At 32.5% G+C, this 20,375-nt stretch overlaps 1 protein-coding gene across 4 annotated transcripts in view; it reads right to left on the bottom strand.

The window, feature by feature from the left end:
• LOC111415166 (toucan) overlaps positions 1-20,375 on the bottom strand; it is a 105,281-nt gene that overhangs the window by 13,760 nt on the left and 71,146 nt on the right. For all 4 annotated transcript variants that reach the window (XM_023046709.2, XM_023046710.2, XM_023046712.2 and 1 more), the window contains 4 exons: positions 6,971-7,107; positions 1,012-1,219; positions 637-953; positions 393-577 (listed from right to left, as the gene is read on the bottom strand). In XM_023046709.2, the coding sequence (XP_022902477.2) occupies positions 393-577; positions 637-953; positions 1,012-1,219; positions 6,971-7,107 (847 nt within the window). The remainder of the gene's footprint in view (positions 1-392; positions 578-636; positions 954-1,011; positions 1,220-6,970; positions 7,108-20,375) is intronic.

Raw genomic sequence — 20,375 nt, 5'->3', positions numbered from 1 at the left:
ACAGTGCAAGTACACAGTAGTTTCGTAACTGCATTCATGTATTACGAGTTAGTCTCGGTATGTAGTTTATAAATGTTGTTAGATTTGAAAAATTAATCGATTTCATTTTATGTTTTTAATTGTTTAAAACATTGTTTAATATAAATTAAATATTTTTACTCTAGGAAAATGTGTTTTATTAAAAACAATGTAATACTGTGTAATACTTAGTAATACGGTCCTGATGTCATAAAATTTATGACACGCGCCCGCTCCTGTTATAAAAGACCAGTTTAAAAGTACAAAAAACATTTTATATTATTTCTCCTAAATATTAAAAACTGGTTGAGTGGATTTCGAATAATATTTTTTAAATTAAAAATATTAATTAATAAATTCTTTTAATAACTTACATTTCGCAAATATTTTTTCGGTCCAACTGTGATACTAAATCTTCACACTTTGCTGATAAAGCATTAGCTTTTTCTTCTAACGCTGGAACTAATTCAGCTTTTTGAGTTGCTGTAGCTAAAGCTTTTCGTATATCTTGTAACTCAGTTTGTTTTAAATCCAACACTGCTCTTAGTGAAAGGACTTCCTAAAGAATTAGATAAATATTTAATAACTAATTTTGTAAATATTTACGATTTTCTTTACCTGTATACTTGTATTTCCTTCATTCTTAGAATGATTAAGTAATGTATCGTTTTCTTCTCTAACCACAACTAATTCATGCATTAGAGAATTTACTTGATCTTTATAGCTTCGTTTAAATTTCTCACTTTCGCCTTTTTGTAGTTTCAAGCTTTCGATATACCCGTTCTTTTCATCGATTTGTTCCCGAATTGAATCGTTCTCTTCACGTAAAATATTCATTGAAGCTTGATGCTCCTTTTCGAGGTTTTCATATTTTGCTGATAAGTTCTGTATTTGTAGTCTAAGTTTTTGTTCGTTTTCTGCACTTGCATTTTTTACTACAAAAATCAAATTTATTATATTTAATTTAAAATTAATATAATTAAAAGCACTTACATTGAGTTATTCTATTTCTGTGTTGTTCCAAAAGGCTTGTTATTTCTGATCGATACTTCGCCCGTTCTTCCTCAATTTCCGCAGCGTGTACTGCGTTTACTTCTAAAAGTTTTTCTTCGAGATGTTGGCATGATAAACGAGCTTCTTCGGCATCCGTTCGTACTTTTTGGACTTCCTTTTTAAGAGAAGGTACTCTAAATGCTTCCAACTAAAATAAAAAGAAAAAATAATTAATTCCACTTATTTTATTATTTTTATTACAATAAATTCGTACATTACGAAGCAATAAATTTTGAATAAATTCGAATATCGACCACATGTTAACTTAACCAAAGAAGATAAGCGACTGAGAAAACATTGACTCTTTTTCTATGGCTTTAAGAAACCGGTAAACAACGTTGTTAAACTATGACTTCTTTTCAATGGTAGGTTTTGTCCTCCCACCCAAAACGAAGTTTTTACTTCCGTTAAATACGATTTTAATTTGTTTGTGTAACAAATCATTATGAAAAAAAAAACATCCAAACAAATAATTACAAAGTCGTTTTTGCAAAAAAGGAAATGAAATTTAAATAACAATACAACAACAAAATTCGTTAATTTTATCAATGGGGATAAGAATTCGTTGTTAAAAAATAAATGATATTACATAATCATAAAACACGTCTACTTTGGTTTCTTTTCTCTGTCATCACGTTGGAACTTAATACCGTAACGTAACATGTAATAAGGTAAGAGATTGTTTTAAGTTTAATACGATCCGTAATATAAGACGGTTCAACGTAAATTTAATTATGTAGTAATTATACAAGGTGTTTTTTTAAAAGTAGATGTGCAAATTTAAAAATTCTAGCTTTTGATAAGTCCACAAGATTTCTTAAAATAAATCCCTAGCGGTAGATGAGTTTGTAAAGAATTAATAATCAGATATTTACACAGCTGATGAGAGCATATATAGAGTCTATATAGATAACATTCATTCAAAGGTGGACCTATCACAGTATTTACTCTGAGGTTGACTGCTATGAATTAACTGCTTCTACAAAACGTGATGGTAGAGGTGTTCTTATTGCTGTAAAATCAAACATTTTATACTCCACAGTTACTCTGTGCTCAAACAAAGATGGTCTGTTAAGCTCCTTTGTTGTGTATATCTTCCACCGACAAATAAAAAATCATTTGGCACCTTTTTTTAAAAACTGCACTCTATTCAGACCACATTTTTGGAGAGTTTAACCTTCTACACATCACCTGGAATCTATCTGAATCACACTTCTTACTCTCTTTATCTGATAATGATACGCATTCCAGCTTCCTTTAAGCTCTTTATTTTACTGCGATTGTAGTAACCCATTGGTGTGTTTACCCTATTGCCCCTGAGGTGATTGATGAGCATAAAGTATTGTTTGTATCGTTCCATCATGGTATTGACTGTTTAGTATAAAAGCTATCAATAAAAAGCGAAAATATCTTCATCGGCAGACCAACAGCAGTATCAAGATAGTAAAAAAGATTTCCAACTTACAAGACCAATCAAAAGAAAGAAATGACCACAAGAGACCAAAATTAACCGAATCAACCTCGGTGGATGAAAAACTTTTTGATAGAGAAATCCTTAGTACTACACAACCTAAAATCGGAAAACCATTAAAAGTTGTACTAAGATGGTAGGTGGGGAGAAGCTTGCAAAATAAACCAAAGAATAGCTATCAAAAAGCAGAAATAGAAAGGGAAGTTAGAACGAACTTTGTGACTATGGAAGATGAGACCATAGAACCAGTAATGACACTGGCGTCGATTCGTTTGATGTTGGCGGCATCTCGTTTTATGACCTCGATTTAAAATCCGCCATCTTATCGCGAGGAACTGAAACAGATATAACATAATTTACCATCAATAGCAGCAAACCTTGCTTCCTTCGCAACAATATGGCGTCAGGTACCGCCAGTGTCACTTCTGGTTATTCTGTGGGTCAGACCTTGGTATACGTGCCAAATGAAGATAACGGAAAAGAATTGAAGAATAGATTTTGGAATCAACTCAACGAAGTAATAGAAGAAAAAAAGAAAAGCTATATATTGTCGGTGACTTCGAAGTTGGATAAAGAGAAAGTACATACTATAAGAAATGTATTGAAATGCATGAAGCGTATGTTGAATTTCTGTCTTCTTATTGACATGATAATATCAAACGCCTTTTATGAACATAAAGATATAGATAAGTAAACGAGAGAAGAACCACGGAGAGAAAAGCCGGAAATTTAATGGAATTAGAAGAGGACCCGAAATAAGTAACGATCAAACAGGAAAAAACACGAATCGATGAACATACAAATTAATAGAAAGTGAGAAAGTATGCAAAAGCAATAAAAAAATATATTGGAAACAAAGGTAAACCCAGAGGGGAAAAATCTTGAACAACTGTTTAACATATTTAAAAGGAATGCTAAAGCTCAGCTAAAGAGATATGTGGAACACTTAAAAAGAAGTTATAAGTGTTATAACAAACGACACCAAATGTTATTTTTTAGTGTACTGAAAAACAAGAAAATTAAACAACTACAACAGTGCAAATTAGAGATAAATGGGGGAAATTACTTCCAAAGGAAGAGGAGTCTGTGGAAAAATCGAAATGTTACTTCCAAGATTTGCTGGGAGTAGAAACAGAGAATTCTAAAATAACAATGGATGAAATAAAAGAAGCCATAAACTGGAAAAATAGAAAGGACACAACAAAATAACCACAGATTACCACTATCGAGTACTTTACTAAAAGTTTAAAAATATTAAAAGATATTATAGAACCAATATTATTCGAATTACGAAGTGGATTCAGGAAAGAAACTAAGAACCATGTGTTTACTATAAAATTAGGAAAACTCAGAAACAAGTACATGGCTTTTGGACCTCGAAAAAGTTTTTGATAAAGTGCGAAGACAGAAAGTCTGCAACGTAGAAGAGTAAAAAATAAATTACTGAAGGTAATAAGTAATAACTGAAAATCGAATGACTTTACGACTCATAAAGGTTTACGTCAGGGTCAAGAACTGAGTCCTGTATTGTTCGCAGTATTTATGGACAACATTATACAGAAATATACAGGAAGTGGTGCAAAAAGCAGTAAAATTATACTTTACACGGTTTTAGAACTTTATCAATAGGAAGGATGTATCTGTATTAAGTTTCAGATGTAAGTCTTGGATATTAACAAACATCGAGAAAAGTAAGATTTAGGCTACAACGATGAAGTACTTGAGGAAGGTCCTAGATTCTAGGTAACCAGAATTGGTAAAATAAAGACCAGTGAGATCAGGCAAAAATTAAAATTGTTTGTGAATTAATTATTTTCCATATTGCTTTTTGCACGTTGCTTGATTCTGCAATGAAATCTTCATTCTTTTTATGTTTATGCATTGTAATTGCTACATGATACTCTTTTTTGTATTTTCTATATAAATTATAACTATCTTCCATCTTTGTTAGTTGCATTGTAGTACATAAAAAGTCTAAAGTTTGTTGCATTTTATCCAAACTTGGGTCACGAATTTTCTCACTCATATTCTTTATTATAGGGAAGCATTTATCAAAAATTGTTTGGAAAGCTTCATGGAAGGTAGTATATTTAACTTGTGTTGATTGTGTTGAATCAGGTGCTACACCATTAACCATTAGCTTGGTTCTGAATTGGTGAGTATTTGAGTTATTGTATATTTTCATGTGTTTAACAATTGTTTTTTTCAGTTCGTGGTCGTGGTAACTCTTGGTATGAGACTATTTGTCCAGATGTATTTGACAGATGAAAATTAATCACTCTCGTTTCAAAGTTTCTACGATCAGCGTAAATATTGTCAATGCAGGTTGCACTAATTGTGCCAACTCTAAACGGTTGATTGAACAAATTCACAATGTTAAATGTGAATTCAGCATATTTGTCCCTCTTTAAGAGATCAATATTAAAATCTCCCATAATATATATAATTTTTGTTTGGAGTTCTTTACTTAGGTGTTCTAAAAGTTTATTCAATTGATCGAGAAAAATGTTGCAGTTGCCCATGGGTGATATATGTATAAAATGATATCATAATTGACTCCTTGGAAGTTTCAATGGCTGCCAATTCGATATCTTTTTCGATAGAGAAATTAACTACATCTCTCCTTTCTTCTACTTTTAAGTCAAATTGCGTCATAATAATGTTGGTAGTTCGTACGACAAAACGTTGATGACGTTTTATATCCTTAGATCTGAATTAAATTGTTCACTGTGAATTTAATCCAGTGCTCAGTAATGCCAACAAAGTCAATGTTATTTTCTTTCAAAATTCTCTCTAGGACATCCACTTTATTGGTGATACTTTGAATATTTACATTAAGAATTATTCGAAGAGTTATTCGACGTTCATCTTTTTGCGACCAAATTAAAAAAAATACTTGTTTATTCGTGTTCCCTCAGGCCATATTGCCGTGTCCATCACTTCGTAAATGAGCATCTAGATTTATACAAAATTAGGGATGCCTGTTTTGAAATGTTTAGTTGCAGAAGTTTCAGACGTAAAATTTGCAATGTGGGCATATTTACTGTTGCCGATGGTAGAATGCGTCTATTACACTCCTTACATTCGAAATTCATTGTTTTAATTCTGCAAGAATTTAAAGTTTAGTTTTATCTCAACTTTTCAAGTATGTATTACCAATAAATATAGTCTTTAGGATTCAGATCCAGTGAACAAAGAGATCATTCAATATCTACAAATCCTTTGTCTACTAATCCATTGTCCAGGAAATACTTCGTCTAGACAATGCCAAAATGAGTTGGAGCTTCGTCTTGTTGAAACCATATCTGATTTAAATTAGCTTCAAACAAGTACTTAAATGCAGGTATAATTTCTTTAATAAATAGCATTTTATACCTATCTATTAAACTTCCCTCAATAAAGAACTGTTGTGATATACGGTTTTCAAAACATGTTATGCCGATTTTGTCTTCGTCGGTGAAATATATCTTCGTAAATAACCATTTCTTAAGAAATTCTAGAAATTTAAAAGTATAAAAGCTTCCTTTAATATTAAGAGCTGCTTCAAGATGCATGTTGTTAATACGGATCGTTTACAACCAGCTTGTATGTTAAATTATCTTAACATCTCAAAAAAAAGCTACCACCCACATTCTAACAATAATATTATGGTAAGTTTTACATAAATCAATTTTCTGAATGAAATTTTGCGTGGTTGTAACTTTGTATAAGATTATTTTAAGAACCATAAAGTTTCAAAAAAGTATTTTTTTTACTTTTAAAGATGTTGTTTCTTTATTTTCGTAAGCCAGAATGTTATTTTCCAGCTTAATTCAGATTTCTTATTCAAATTAATTTAAAAACTTTTTTCTTTGAAATAATTGGAACAAACCCAAATTGTTACAACATAAACAAGCTCAGGTGAGTCACGAGATTGATTACTTCTAAGAATTCTTTGTTTTTCAATTCAATAATTAGAGGTTATTAAAGGAAATTTATTTTTAACGTTTATTAATGAAATAGTTTAAATACATAATTATAACTTCTCTTTTTATGAATTGTGTTGATACAAAGAAAAGTGTATTAAGTATTAAATAATAATAATATTTTACTTACTAAAATTCCTAATCGAATTCTAAATTGAGTATCTCTACTTCCACCCCGATTTTTATATTCCATCTTAATTCCGTTTACATCAAAATGAAGATTAACTTTTTGTTCAACCTCGCAACTTTTTTTGAATAGAACCGTTTCCGCGCCGATTCAACGCGAAACTAAACGTATTTTCCGTTCGGTTATTCAGAATTTGTTTACCCGTGGAAACGATCCGAAACGTCGTATCGACCTCAGTTTTAAATAAATATCGAGGAAAAGAAACGTTCTCTCAATTCAAATTCATTTCAATCCAAACCACATCAGTCTTATTATAAAAAAAAATATTAAACTTACCTCAAATACTAAATGTTGAACGAGCACTGCCAATGCTTCTGCTGTTTTTGGTGCCGCTTTTAATTGAGCCCTTTGTTGAGGGGGTGACCTGGTCGTTGGAGACACACGGCCACCCTTTACAGTTGTTCTGTTACATTCTGAAAAATAAATTAAAAAAATTAAGTACAGTAAAAGTACGATATAATGAACAAAATGCTTTTAAGTCGTACTATTAATATTATCTATTTAATACATTAGTATATTTAAATAAAAATGTTAGCGATCATAGATAGAATTGATGAACTGAGAATAGATAGAACTGCACTATAGGTATAGTGACATGAAAACTAAACAAAAAAACGAACAAGGCACCTTGAGTATTAAGCCTGTGGTCTCTTACGATTTATTTTATAGATACTTTAAATCAAACTTCAAAAACTATTCTTTTGGGCACCCTAGAAGTGATTTAGAAAGATAGAAGATTAAAAATAAGTAGTTAACAGACGATCAGAAGAATGAGCTAGAATCTGAAAAAAAGTTACACCTCAATAAATGCCAACATTTCTATGATGATCTAAAAATTAAGCAGACTTTTTGATTTTCAACAGAATGCTTCACTGGCTAAAATCCCTACGCGATGCGTTCTGCTTAAGACAACCCCGGATATTTAATTTCTGTGTATATTCAAGTAAATTCGCAAAGCCACATTTTTATATGTATCATGAAACTCAAGATAAAAAGACACCAAATGTATCAAAAAGTTTTTTACATCACTTTATTACGAACACACTGGATAAAAATGTTGAAACATTGTATTTATTTTCCGACAACTGTGCTGCGCAAAATAAAAACTTTCCTCTTGTTTGTTATGTATATTCATTGGTCCAATTTGGCAGAATCAAAAAATGGTTCATCGTTTTCCTGGGCCCGGCCACAGTTTTTTGACTTGTGACCAATCTTTTAGAGTCGTCGAAAAATACATGAGAAAAATAGAACGTGTTACCAAATAGGAGATTTATTCCTCATGACAAATAATGACTAATAGATGAAAAACTTTGTAGTAAAAGTTTTTTAGTTTCCTAGATATCCGATATATGCGGCGACATCTAGATAATGTGTTTCCTGGAAGATGGATAGGTCGAGATGGTATAATGACCTGGCCATCGTGATCGCCCGTCTTCTTAAACTTAAAAAGCATAGTGTACGCCACGGAAGTTAGCACTTAGCAAATATTGCAAAATGCTGCTCCCCAGACAATCCGCTAACACCCTGGATTAGGCTAGTGGGATATCGTGGATTCAGGAAGCCCAATTGATAGAAAATATGGGAAATAAGTTCGAATACATGCTGTGATAATATTTTAAAATGTTCTATGTATTCTTGATTTGAAAATAAATACCACAGATATCTATGAATGCGCACTATTATGCGCATAGGTTGAGAATCCAAATGAATATCTCTGTAATTACAAGAAATCTTCAAAAAACATCGAAGTAATACCCGTAAAAAAATCTATGACATTGAATTTCATTGATCATTATAAACCGTATTTCAAGACAATGATGTCTAATAAGGAAAACAGGAAATTTACATCATCTTATGTTCAATATCTTCGCTGATTCTTAAGGATTTCCAAAAAGCCATAATTATTGGACACATCTCTGTAGAACCTTCTGCAACAGCATATTCTACACCACTGCCATAAAAATTGCAAAAATTAAACAATGTAAGTACGTACAAAACAGCTGGAAATCCTAAGGCGAAGTTCAGAATGCGCTCATAACATGGCCCGCTTCTGCTCTTCCACTTAACCTTAAAATAATTGCACTTTTATTCGTTCCTAGCACATGCCTACTCCTAAAACTATTAATTGATTCTGCATGATTGACTTATAATCTATCTTATATATGAGTAATAAAAAATATGAAAAATAATATAATGAACTAAAACAAATTATTCCACTTGCATTAAAATTAGATTGATCCACTAAACAAGCAAACAAGAAGTCACTGTCGCTCAAATAAATCTTTTTACACAGATAATTAGGCAAGCCGGTTGTGACAACCTTATGATACAGCACTGAAGCATGTAGAGTATAACGATTGTAAACATTCAGCCAAGTTAACTATTTAAGCTTATGATAGATGCTTTCAAATTTTTTTATTCTGAATATATATCTCATGCAAGCGTTCTGCACTCTTTGCACTCTCAATCTATCCATGGAATCCAAACATGGATAGTAGACTAATTGAGCAAAGACAGTACAAAACATTCACAAAGCATCTTCTTCATGTTTAAATTAAAAATATCTTTAAAAGAATAGAGTAGTTTCAATTTCAAAAACAAACACTTAATGTTTTAGTAATGTGCTGTTTGTACCTAAAGGCATTATCAACAACTAGCCCAAGATTCCCTGCCTGTTTAACTATAGGTATATTGCAACCGTTCAACTTAAGAATCAGATTTCAATTCCTCGACTTCCACATTTTTGCCAAACAGAATAACTACTCTTTTATCAGGGTTCAATATCAAGGCATGATTCTTTGCAAATTCACTAACATTAGCTAAGTCCTTATTAATTTTCCATGCTGCCCCCTCATATCCACGAAACGAAAAATTGTAGTATAACTGAGTATCGTCAGCATACATATGAATTTTACAATAATTGTCAGCTTTAGCTTCAGACTTTTGGAAGCATAGATGTGTATAAACAGAACAGCAAAGGACCCCTACGGTACTTCACGCTTCAGCTTCAATGGTTTAGAAATTAAGCCATTGACCTGTACACATTGGCTTCTGTCTATTAAATACATTTTAATCAACTTTATAAATTCCTCCCCGCCTCCAATATAGTGAAGCAACGACAACACAATATCATGGTCAACAACATCGAACGCTTTGCTAAAATCCAACAACACTAAAGCGGTGCACTATTTACCATCTTTAGATTTTAATACATCGTCAGTGCCATTTAAAAGTGCAGTTGTGCAACTACGTCCAGGCACAAATCCCGATTGACAGCCTGGTAATATCTCATTTGAAATAATAAAGTTTTTAAATTGGTAGGAAATAACTCTTTGCATTATTTTACTCAAGGTAGGAAGAATAGAAATCGGTCGCAAGTGCTTAAAGTCAGTAGGTTTTTCGATTTTCGGTATTGGGATGACCACTACAGACTTCCACTACGAGGGAAAATGTGACTCAACTATGCAGCTGTTTATGATATGTGTGATATATGGAAGGGCGTAAGGAACTATTAATTCAATCATCTGCGCATATATCAGAGCCCACAGATTTACTGGTGATTGACCTGATAATGCCAAATACAGTGTCTTCATCTACTCGGACAACATTAGTTGTAAAATTTCGTAATTGCTTGTAATAATCCCAAGACCCAGCAGTTTTGCATTTTTTATACCTTGTTTTAGCCTTATCTCTCAATCTTTGTAGTAAGACTACATTATCAGTCAGCCAGGACATCTTTGGTTTACGGATGCATGACAATCGATAAGATTTAATAAGGTTACATTAAAGAATTCTAATTTTTGTTCCAATTCCATAGAAAACATATGATGAATTAAATTGTGAGAAATCCCTATAAGTATGCATAAATGGCACGGGTTTCAAAGATTCACATTTCAGACGACAAAACACCAAATCATGGTGTTTTCACCATCATTTGAATTAATCACACCAGAATCAGTCACCCCCAGCTCATCCTAAACCGCAATGATATCTAACAGAGTTGCCGTAGTTTCCGTGACTCTGTTAGGATCAGATATAAGAGATATACCAACCGCCAGAAAACCATTAGTCAACTCAATGGCCTCACTCATTTCTTCGTTCAACAAATTAATGTTGGCATCACCAGCACAAGCAACAAAATCATAATTCAAATGATTATAATGTGTGTGAAACTTTGATTATACCTAATAGAAAAAAAAACTAATTGCAAAAGACTTAGTGTATTGTTACAGAAAAGTTTTTTATGCCTCCTGAACAATTTGTTAAAATGGAACTGACTCGTTGTTGCTGCAAGGTCTTTGATTGTTATTCAGAGTTAGATTGTTGTATATTGTTATTCAAATAAAAGTAGAACTAACACTAGACCTAGAACTAGAAATATTTGGGTTTAGCCGCACGTCTCTTAAGACGGCTAAACCCAAATGATTCTAGTTCTAGGTCTAGTGTTAGTTCTAATGCTAGTATTAGCTCTTGTTTTTGTTGTTCAAGAGTCGTTAGATTCTAGTATATTTTTTATTGAACTAAAAGTAGAACTAGAACACGATTCTAGTGTTAGTTCTAGTTTTAATGGTTATTCAGCGCTAACGTCACGAACGGGCCTTCGAACTGCACACCTTAAAAGTAGAACTTAACACTAGAACTAGAAACATTCGGGTTTAGCAGTGCGTTTAAATCGAGATTTAACTGTACATTTAATTGTATGTATAAAAAGGTAAAAACGGCTTGAGGAAATATGTTTTGAACATCAAAAGATATCTTCACCCCTGACATTGTGTGGAACAAAGCCATTTTGTGGCGACTTCCGTTCGTAAAACTATCGTCTATGTCGTCTTTAGCGATGCACACATTCGCCAACGTGCATAAACAGGATATTCATTCTCGTTGAAGAATGTCTCTTTTCTTACAAAGAAGAGCAGGATGCAAGTTTTTTTTATTACGTTTTCACTTTTAACTTTTTTTGTTGTTTTAATGTAGTCCGGAGGTTTATTAACAACAAATTTGTTAAGGTAAATAAACTTTAATGTGGAAAATCGCATCAGCTTTTTTAATTATTAGTGTAGTTGCTTTTTTTTAACCAAATTCATATAAATCAATTTCAATAAATTTACTTTCTATCAAAACCGCAAACCTATTTAGTGTATAAATAAATAAATTAAAAAACGCACACCCGAAAAGGAAAAATCCGTTTTCAAATTGGAAACTTTAGCGCTTTCTAACGTATTCACGTACTCACACGGTTGTTAGCTTCTAAAACCTTAAAGCCCAGAAAACCTCGGGATTGCGTTCATTTTAACTCCCACACATACAACAAGACGCGACATCGGACTTGGTTCGTTTCACCTGGCAAGCGTCGTTTTCTTAACTTTCTAATAAAACGTTCTGAGTTGTGGTTAAACCATCAATTCGGCTAAATCGGTACAAAGCGAAAGAAAATAAAAATTTTATTTTAAAATCGTTACTTCCACTTAAAATGAACTAGATCCACGACTAAAAAAAAAGACCCGGATGTTGGGCATATTAACAATTTTTATGACCTTTTAGATATCTTTTAAACGAGAAAAAGTACACCTGCTTTAAAGCTCTTAGTTAAAGATGATTTAATTGTTATTGATATTTTTTAAGTTTACTTTTAAGATTTTTTTTTTATCATCAAGTCAAAAAAAGAACTTTCAAGTCAGCTGAGCTCAAAAATAAACCTTGGTGTGGCGATTTACCAAAAACAAAACTGAGCTCCGGTTTTTGCGCACTAAAGCTTTTTCCCAAACGCTAAATCTAAAAATAAAATGTTTTTGCAAACTAAACGAAAATAATTTTCGGCTATTTTTTTTATCCATTCATATACATAAATGTTTTAAAGATAAGATAAAAACTAAATTCGACACGAAAAAGAATTCAACTTGCAAAATCTAATCACGACTTTCGATACCGCTAAATATAGTCCGAACGGTTTTGGTGTTGTATGCAAACGTGACATGACTACGTTTAAACCAATTTAAACATGTACATACGTCAAAACGTTGAATCCTAACGGAATTAAACCCAAGGAAAATTGTGTATAGATGGTCGGTTTTAATGTCGGCAGATCGTTTCGGATGTGCCAATCAATCGAAAACGTTATCAAAACATGACGTAACGACGTATTTGAACGCGTTTAATTGCTTTCTGAAATGATTCTCTTAACGGATCGTGTCGACATCTGAACGCCCTACAAATCCACCTGGCATCGTTCCATCAAAACCGTTCCTTTTTAGATCTTCTTATTTAATCAAATTTACATTTTCTTTCGAGTTAAATCGCTATAAACTATAAGAAAAGTTGGTAATGAATAAGTTAATCTCACGGAAAAGATCGAAAAAAAGTTTCCGTGAGAAAGAGGTTTTGGTATTTCTCTCGAATATAATAGATACGAAAGAGTCGAGTTTCGCATGAATTTACATAATTCCTTGTGCGAGTCCTGAGCATGAGATAGCAATCGATGGTCGGGCGTTCCAGACAGTAGAAACTACAAACTGTGAAATGGAACGGGGGGCCACCGGTTACTTCCTTGTGTAGATCGTCTGCAATTATTTGTTGTAATTGGTGCTTTTGCGATCGAATAGATTTATATGATACATTCTTTTTTAATTCTTTTAGACGAACAATTATATACGATGGGAAGCTTTAAATCTGTAATAATAAGAAATGAATTAAGTTGTAGTTTTCCCACGTTGTTTAAGATAATTGACGCTAAATGTAGTGTTTAGAATAGTGATGGAATGGATAGTGATTTTGCGAAAAGCCGGACACCGGATATTCGGCATCCCCTTCGGATATCCGGTTATCCGGCATATCTATCCGGCCATTATGGTTATAATTTCTGGTGCATTTCTGAAGTGATACCCTATATTGTCACATTATTGAGATATTTGAATAAATATGAAATTAATAAGAAAGTTGATTAATTGCTATTTGGATCCTAGATACAAAATGAATTTTTTTGATGTTGAACTAACGAAGCAACTCTAAAAAGAGGATACTTTAATAATTGGTGATATTTCTGCAATGATCCTTCAAGAAATGAATTTTATAACGAATTTTGACAATTATCGATGAAAATTGCAACATTGAAAATTTTCTCAAAACTTCAAACATTGTTTTCTCAAAAACTAAGTTATTTTTCAAAAGGGGTTGGTTCATTTGAAAGAGGACACTTTTATTAACACTTTGGGAAATTTTCATACTCACAGTCCAAGAACTGGATTTTATACGAATTTTTAAAACTTAATAGGCGAAAATTGTAAAATTCGAAAAAATTGTCGATCATTTCAAAAATTTATTTCTGAAGAACTGAAAGTGATTTTTCAAAACGGCTTGTTGCATTAAAAAGAGGATACTTTAATTAATAATTGGTGATATTTCCAAAAGGATCCTTCAAGAAATTAATTTTATAGCGAATTTTGAAAATTATCTATGAAAATTGCAACATCGGAAATTTTATCAAAACTTCAAATATTATTTTCTCAAAAACTAAAAGTTATTTTTCAAAACGGGTTGGTTCATTAGAAAGAGGACACTTTTATTAACATTTTGGGAAATTTTGCATACTCATATTCCAAGATATCGATTTTATACGAATTTTTAAAACTTAATCGGCGAAAATAGCAAAATTCGAAAAAATTGTCGATTATTTCAAAAATTTATTTCTCAAGAACTAAAAGTGATTTTTCAAAACGGCTTTTTGCATTAAAAAAAGGATACTTTAATTAATAATTGGTGATATTACCACAAGGATCCTTCAAGAAATTAATTTTATAGCGAATTTTGAAAATTTTCGATAAAAATTGCAACATCGGAAATTTTATCAAAATTTCAAATATTGTTTTCTCCAACACTAAAAGTTATTTTTCAAAACGGGTTGGTTCATTGGACAGAGGACACTTTTATTAACACTTTGAGAAATTTTCATACTCCTATTTCAAGAACTGGATTTTATACGAATTTTTAAAGCTTAATAGGTGAAAATTGTAAAATTTGAAAAAATTGTAGTGTCCAACACCTAAAAGAGATACTAATTCCTGTGAATGGTGGAATACTAAGTAATAGGTTTTTAACATCCGGCCAAAGCCATTAGGTAACTATCCGGTATCCTGCTGGATTTTAAAAAATGGCAGGGTAAGCCGGATACCGGATAGTTGCCGGATATTCGTTACACCACTTGTTTAGAAAAAGTTTTAATGATCAAAAAATCATCAGAATCAAAAAAATGATAATAGTGCTTTCAATTTATTGGTGATAAGCTTCGTAAAGGAATTTTTGATTTGTTGGAAAATTGGTACAAATTTCAGCAGATCTTACGCAGAAATATTGAATGAATCTTGGTCTTAAATAAAATAAGTCTAGAATAAATCTACAATAAAATAGAATTAATCTTGAAAAATGACAAATGCAGATAATTGAAACTGATATATTTTGCTTAAGACTAAATAGACAAACATAAACGCATGTTACTGCAAAAAAGAGTTGCCACAGTTTACAAAAATATACAGCCCGACTCAAAAGTAACCACTAGAGTCTAATTCGAACACGATTCGAGATATTGCCATAAGCCAAAACACGCCGATTTTTATTTTTTGTTATGGTCGACGTCCCCCTATATTAAGAAAATTACTTGATGCTCCATATTTTTCAACCTAAGATAACAAAAAAAGTAATCCATTGCAGATAACTGATTCAAATAGACCGCCACTAGCTCACCGCAATATGTGTTCAACCAATTTTTGGTGGATATGGTATTAATTATAGTGCCTCGACCACAAACGACCTTGCCCTAATCAGACGAAGTAGTACATTCTCCACCCTAGGCATAAACGAAATTAATTACAACCGAAGCGCAGCAATATGTGTTGTCTAATTCACTATGAATTATCGAAGTATGTATTAAATAGTTTTTAGTGGTTATGGTATTAATTGCTGCTTAATTGGGCAAAGTCATAGATTCTCTGTACCATATTTACTCAAGGTCGCTTATATTCGAGACTCTATAGTAGTTGTACACATTCTCTGTTCTGAGTTTAGCTGAAGTTTTTTAACAAGTTTTGGGTGTATTGTAGCACCTCGCATACTTCCCCTCGGCTTAATCAGACAAAATCCTACATTCTCTTTCTATTCAAGATATGCCGTGAAAGCGAGTCTGTTTAATATTTATAATACATTATTTTTAAAGGAAGTAAGTTAATCGGAGCACCAAAATGCATCGAAGAGAAAAAACTACGTCAATCAGGAAAGCTAATGAAAAGAGGAGATGACAACTCCGAAACATTTCACTAATAAACTTCTAAGACATATCCATGCATTGGCTTTCGTAAACGGGAGGACGTGACGTGAAGGATATAGCTAAAGATCTCAAGGTCTCGACATTCATCGAAAACGTAAAACCTCCATTTACTAGTCCAGTGATTTTAGATAAAAAGAAGTTTGGAGTAAAGCAACTTTGTATCGACTGTCCGGTTTTATATGTATAAGGATTAACCTTTATCGTTTCAGAACATACTTGAAAAATTGAACACTACAAAGGTCATCGAATACATTAAATATCTCCTTTTAATAGCGGGGCAGAGAATGTAAGCGATTTTTTTGCAGTTTTCATTTACGCAGAGGATATTATTAGGTTCCATTGATAGTAATACTCCAACAGCGATACTTGGACCTGTAAGGTAGGATGTACCAATGACGATTTTGAGCCATATTGCTATATCACGATCGAGGAAAGAATACAAGAATTACAAATGGTTTTTGATGTACTAAGAAAAGCAGAAATGAGCTAGAAAAATGATATTTCTTCATTCAAGATCAAAGACCAAATCATCATCACATCAAACAAGAAGAAAATCAATGAAGACAATCAAGACCGAGAAACGGGTCTATAGAACCTTGTCTTGTTCCCCATATCAAAAACTATAAAGGGTTCAGGGAATCGCTAGAGTATTATATCAGACCCAACAATATAAGCTGTAAAACTAAAGACAAATCCTACTATAATCAGCACTAGCTATAATCATAGAAGTATCAGAAAATGATAAACTAACAAAATTACCAACGATAGAGTAACTGCGCTGAAATAGTTAACAGTATAAATAAAAGAACAAGCAGATAGAGCCACAGGTGAAAAGTTTACATTGATAAATCATCAAGTTTATAGACGCAAAAGTCTCAGAATGCGGTTGTATGTGCCTAAATCATTGAGGACTGAGATAATTTGCAAATGTCATAAAGAATTCAGAAGCATTGTTAAAATCAAAGGAATATTGTTATTTTCCTGCAATAAAGGAAGCAGTTACAGTCAAGATGCCTCAAGATAGACAACATAGTGGTTGCAGTTAACGGTTTGAACGAATACACAAAAGCTTTAAAGATGCCGTGTTTGGAATTGGGCAATTTTCAATAGTAAACAGTGTGGCAAAAATGATACCATTCGAAATGATATTTAAATTTGCAAATGAGAATCCTTTAAACACAGAAATAACCGAACATAATGAAAAGGTTAAAGAGAAGAACAACCGGCTAAGAATTCTGAACTATGACGACAGAAAGAAAGAAACAACAAAATTCAAGGTGCATTGAACAGTTTTTGAACATTATGATGATTTATCAATAAGAGGCAGCTAAAAGTTAGGGCCAACTATATTTAAAAACTTGTGAAATCAACAATGATAGCTAGTTCGTTTAAGTCATTGGATGTAAAGTACAGAGTATTTGATTATTGATTTAAAGTACTATAACTAAAGTATAGTGGAAAAAATTCATGATCTTAATTTAACTCCCGGCAACGTTTACAATGCCGATGAAAGTGAATTGTTCTGGAAAGTTTTACCAAACAAGACATACGTTTCCAGAAAAAACCAAAAAGGTACCAGACAGAAAAGTGTCTAAAGTCTAAGACACCTAAACTCATAAGATATAATTTATAGGAAAAGAGAGATTATCTATGGCATTTAAAAATGATGATCAACAATTTATCTTCAAAAGATAATCTCAGGTACTCAGGTACTGAAAGTGATTTTTCAAAACGGCTTTTTGCATTAAAAAGAGGATACTTTAATTAATAATCGAAACTGACAACAGGCGAAGAGAAGAAAACTCGACAAAACTGCAACAAGAGGTTTTATATATCGTATTGGGTTTGTTACAATGAGGTTGCTAATGATAAATAAAGTTGTATTCAATGAAAAAAGTCCTATTGGGGTTGAACTTGATTATTATCTGCAGTGTCCAACACCTAAATGAGATACTAATTTCTGTGAATGGTGGAGTACTAAGGAATAGGTTTTTAAAATCCGGCCGGATAACGGATAGTTGCCGGATATCCATTCCACCACTAATATTTACGAAGACTGTAGCTTAGAATAAGAAAATCATGTAATAAGTTGGAGACATCTATAATAACAATGCAGTAGCAGCTGAATGGGACTTACAATTAGAAGCCGAGTTCTTAATTTGCTGTGAAATCCAAAGATGGCAATCGATCTCAATGTTCATTGAGTTGAAAACAACAAACAATGTGCAGATATTCTACTGAGACTAAGAAAATCGGCCGATAAGAAAAACCTAGTCTTCTGCAAACAGTATCTAGTTATTTTGCAGTACTATATGGTTCTTGCAGTATCCAGTTTTTTGGAAGCAGTACTTTCTCTTTCACTAGCGGTATAGGTCGCAGTATCTAATTTCAGTTAGCAGTGAAATATTTACAAAAATTAAGTGAAATATCTAAGCAACTTGTAACAAATATATTTGATCAGTCTGCCGGCAGGAGACTACAACAACGCACTGAAGATGTCAGGTGAGATCTTGGCAAAACGTCTGCCCCTTTCTAAAGGAAACCAACAGGAACATGAAATCTCGAACCGACCACAGCAACATATACTTCTCCATCCGTGAAGCACTACGCATTAACAAAATGTGTTTTTTGTTTGTTAATTCAGGGATTATAGTACAACAATTTTGGCAGTTTTCAAAATATTTACCTTTTTTTCGAAAGTTCTTCTATTGCTATAATTTCAATTGCAGACAAATACAAATATTTCGTTTAGAAACATCTCTAGAAACAATTTTTGCTCGTTGAATCTGTGTGAGATGATATTTAAAAAATTGAACTGAGACTAATATTGTGCAAATACACATCTCATGATTTATAACATCCATCACATCAAGATCCTGTCTAAACTCAAGAATAAATCAGATATACTATATATTTTTCTAATTACATGAAATAGAGTAATAAGAAAAAGAATTCTGTTCGATTCACTCACTTCACTATTCATTTTACGGTTAAAAGAAGAATTCCATTCGCTTAATTGGACTAATTCCAACGTAACGTTGAAACGTGATATCTCGTACAGGAAACAGCACACATGCAACTTAAAGCCCCTCGCCGTTTTAAAGTTTCAAAGACTTAATTTCTAAGCGACATCGACTGTTCAACGTTACATTTTTCCGCTTCCTCTCTACATACAACTCTTGTAATACCGAAAGCTCGCCTTCAAAGCGATGTTATAGAGAGAAATCGGCAATTATTATTATTTGAAATAACACACTGACCTACTGGTTCGTTTTCAGTTAATACCTCTCTTAATCTTGTTTACATAACAAGACGTTCTTAATGCAAAAATTTTATCGTAATTTCTAATGACAATTTTTTTTTCTTCCACGTTTTTTTTTAATCATGAAAGTTACAAAAAAATATTTGCACACAATAAGACATCTACCTGTTATTCCGCTATCAACGTACATCACACAAAACACATAAAGAATCGAAGCTCTAAAGTGTTGCCAACGGAGCGTTCATAGTATTTTCCCTAGTTAAATGCACTCGTTAAAGGCCCACTTCCGTTGTCCGCTTCCGGCTCGACGACGACGACGTTGGCGACGCCGAAGAAATAGTCGCCGTTAAACACATTTGTCGCGTGAATTCTTTTTTGATGGTTCGATTTTAATTTTAGACCTCACAGCGTTACCTGGAGATTAGGGTTCAATGTTAGTTGAACTGGCGCCAAAAGCCACGTGTGTTTTGTGTCCTCAATTTCAAAATAAATTCGCAAATTTAAAAAAAAATCTTAAAATTTTTTTTAAAGGTCACCAACAACGTTTTTAGGTAGATTTTTATGTCGTATCACTTGATTTTAATAGAGTTTAATAACAGTCAGTAGTAAATTTTAATGTGTTAATAGATGAGTCAACTTTTTGAGTTTAAGTTTCAAACCGCAAGAGTAACAAAAACAAGTCCCATTCATGTTTTTTTATATTTAATTGCAGTGTTTAATTTGTTATTATTTTTTTCGATTAATTAATTAAGTTTGAATGTAACTATACACGAAACGAGGAACGGTATTGTGTTGTCGAGAACCTAACAACTACTGACTTCTGTACGTCGATGGAATGGGCAGCAAAGTACGTTACGCTAGGCGCGTATGAGAGCCAGAATGTTGGCAGTACTTGTAAGTTGTTGCTAGTGTTGTGCCGTGAATGTTTTTCGCATTAACAAGTTGAATAAGAAAAATTAAGTCAACTCTCAGAATAAATACCGTTAAATCTTCTCTTAACACAGTTATTGTTCTTGGTAATCATTGGTGGGTGTCTTTTAACTTTGTTTTAACTTTGTATCCTTGAAAATTATATACACGTAAATAATGTTATTATAAAATTATAA

The sequence above is a fragment of the Onthophagus taurus genome, chromosome 2, assembly GCF_036711975.1.
Source record: "Onthophagus taurus isolate NC chromosome 2, IU_Otau_3.0, whole genome shotgun sequence".
NCBI classification, from domain to species: Eukaryota; Metazoa; Arthropoda; class Insecta; order Coleoptera; family Scarabaeidae; genus Onthophagus; species Onthophagus taurus.
The sequence above is the reverse complement of the archived record's forward strand: the minus strand, read 5'-3'. Positions and strand labels throughout refer to the sequence as shown.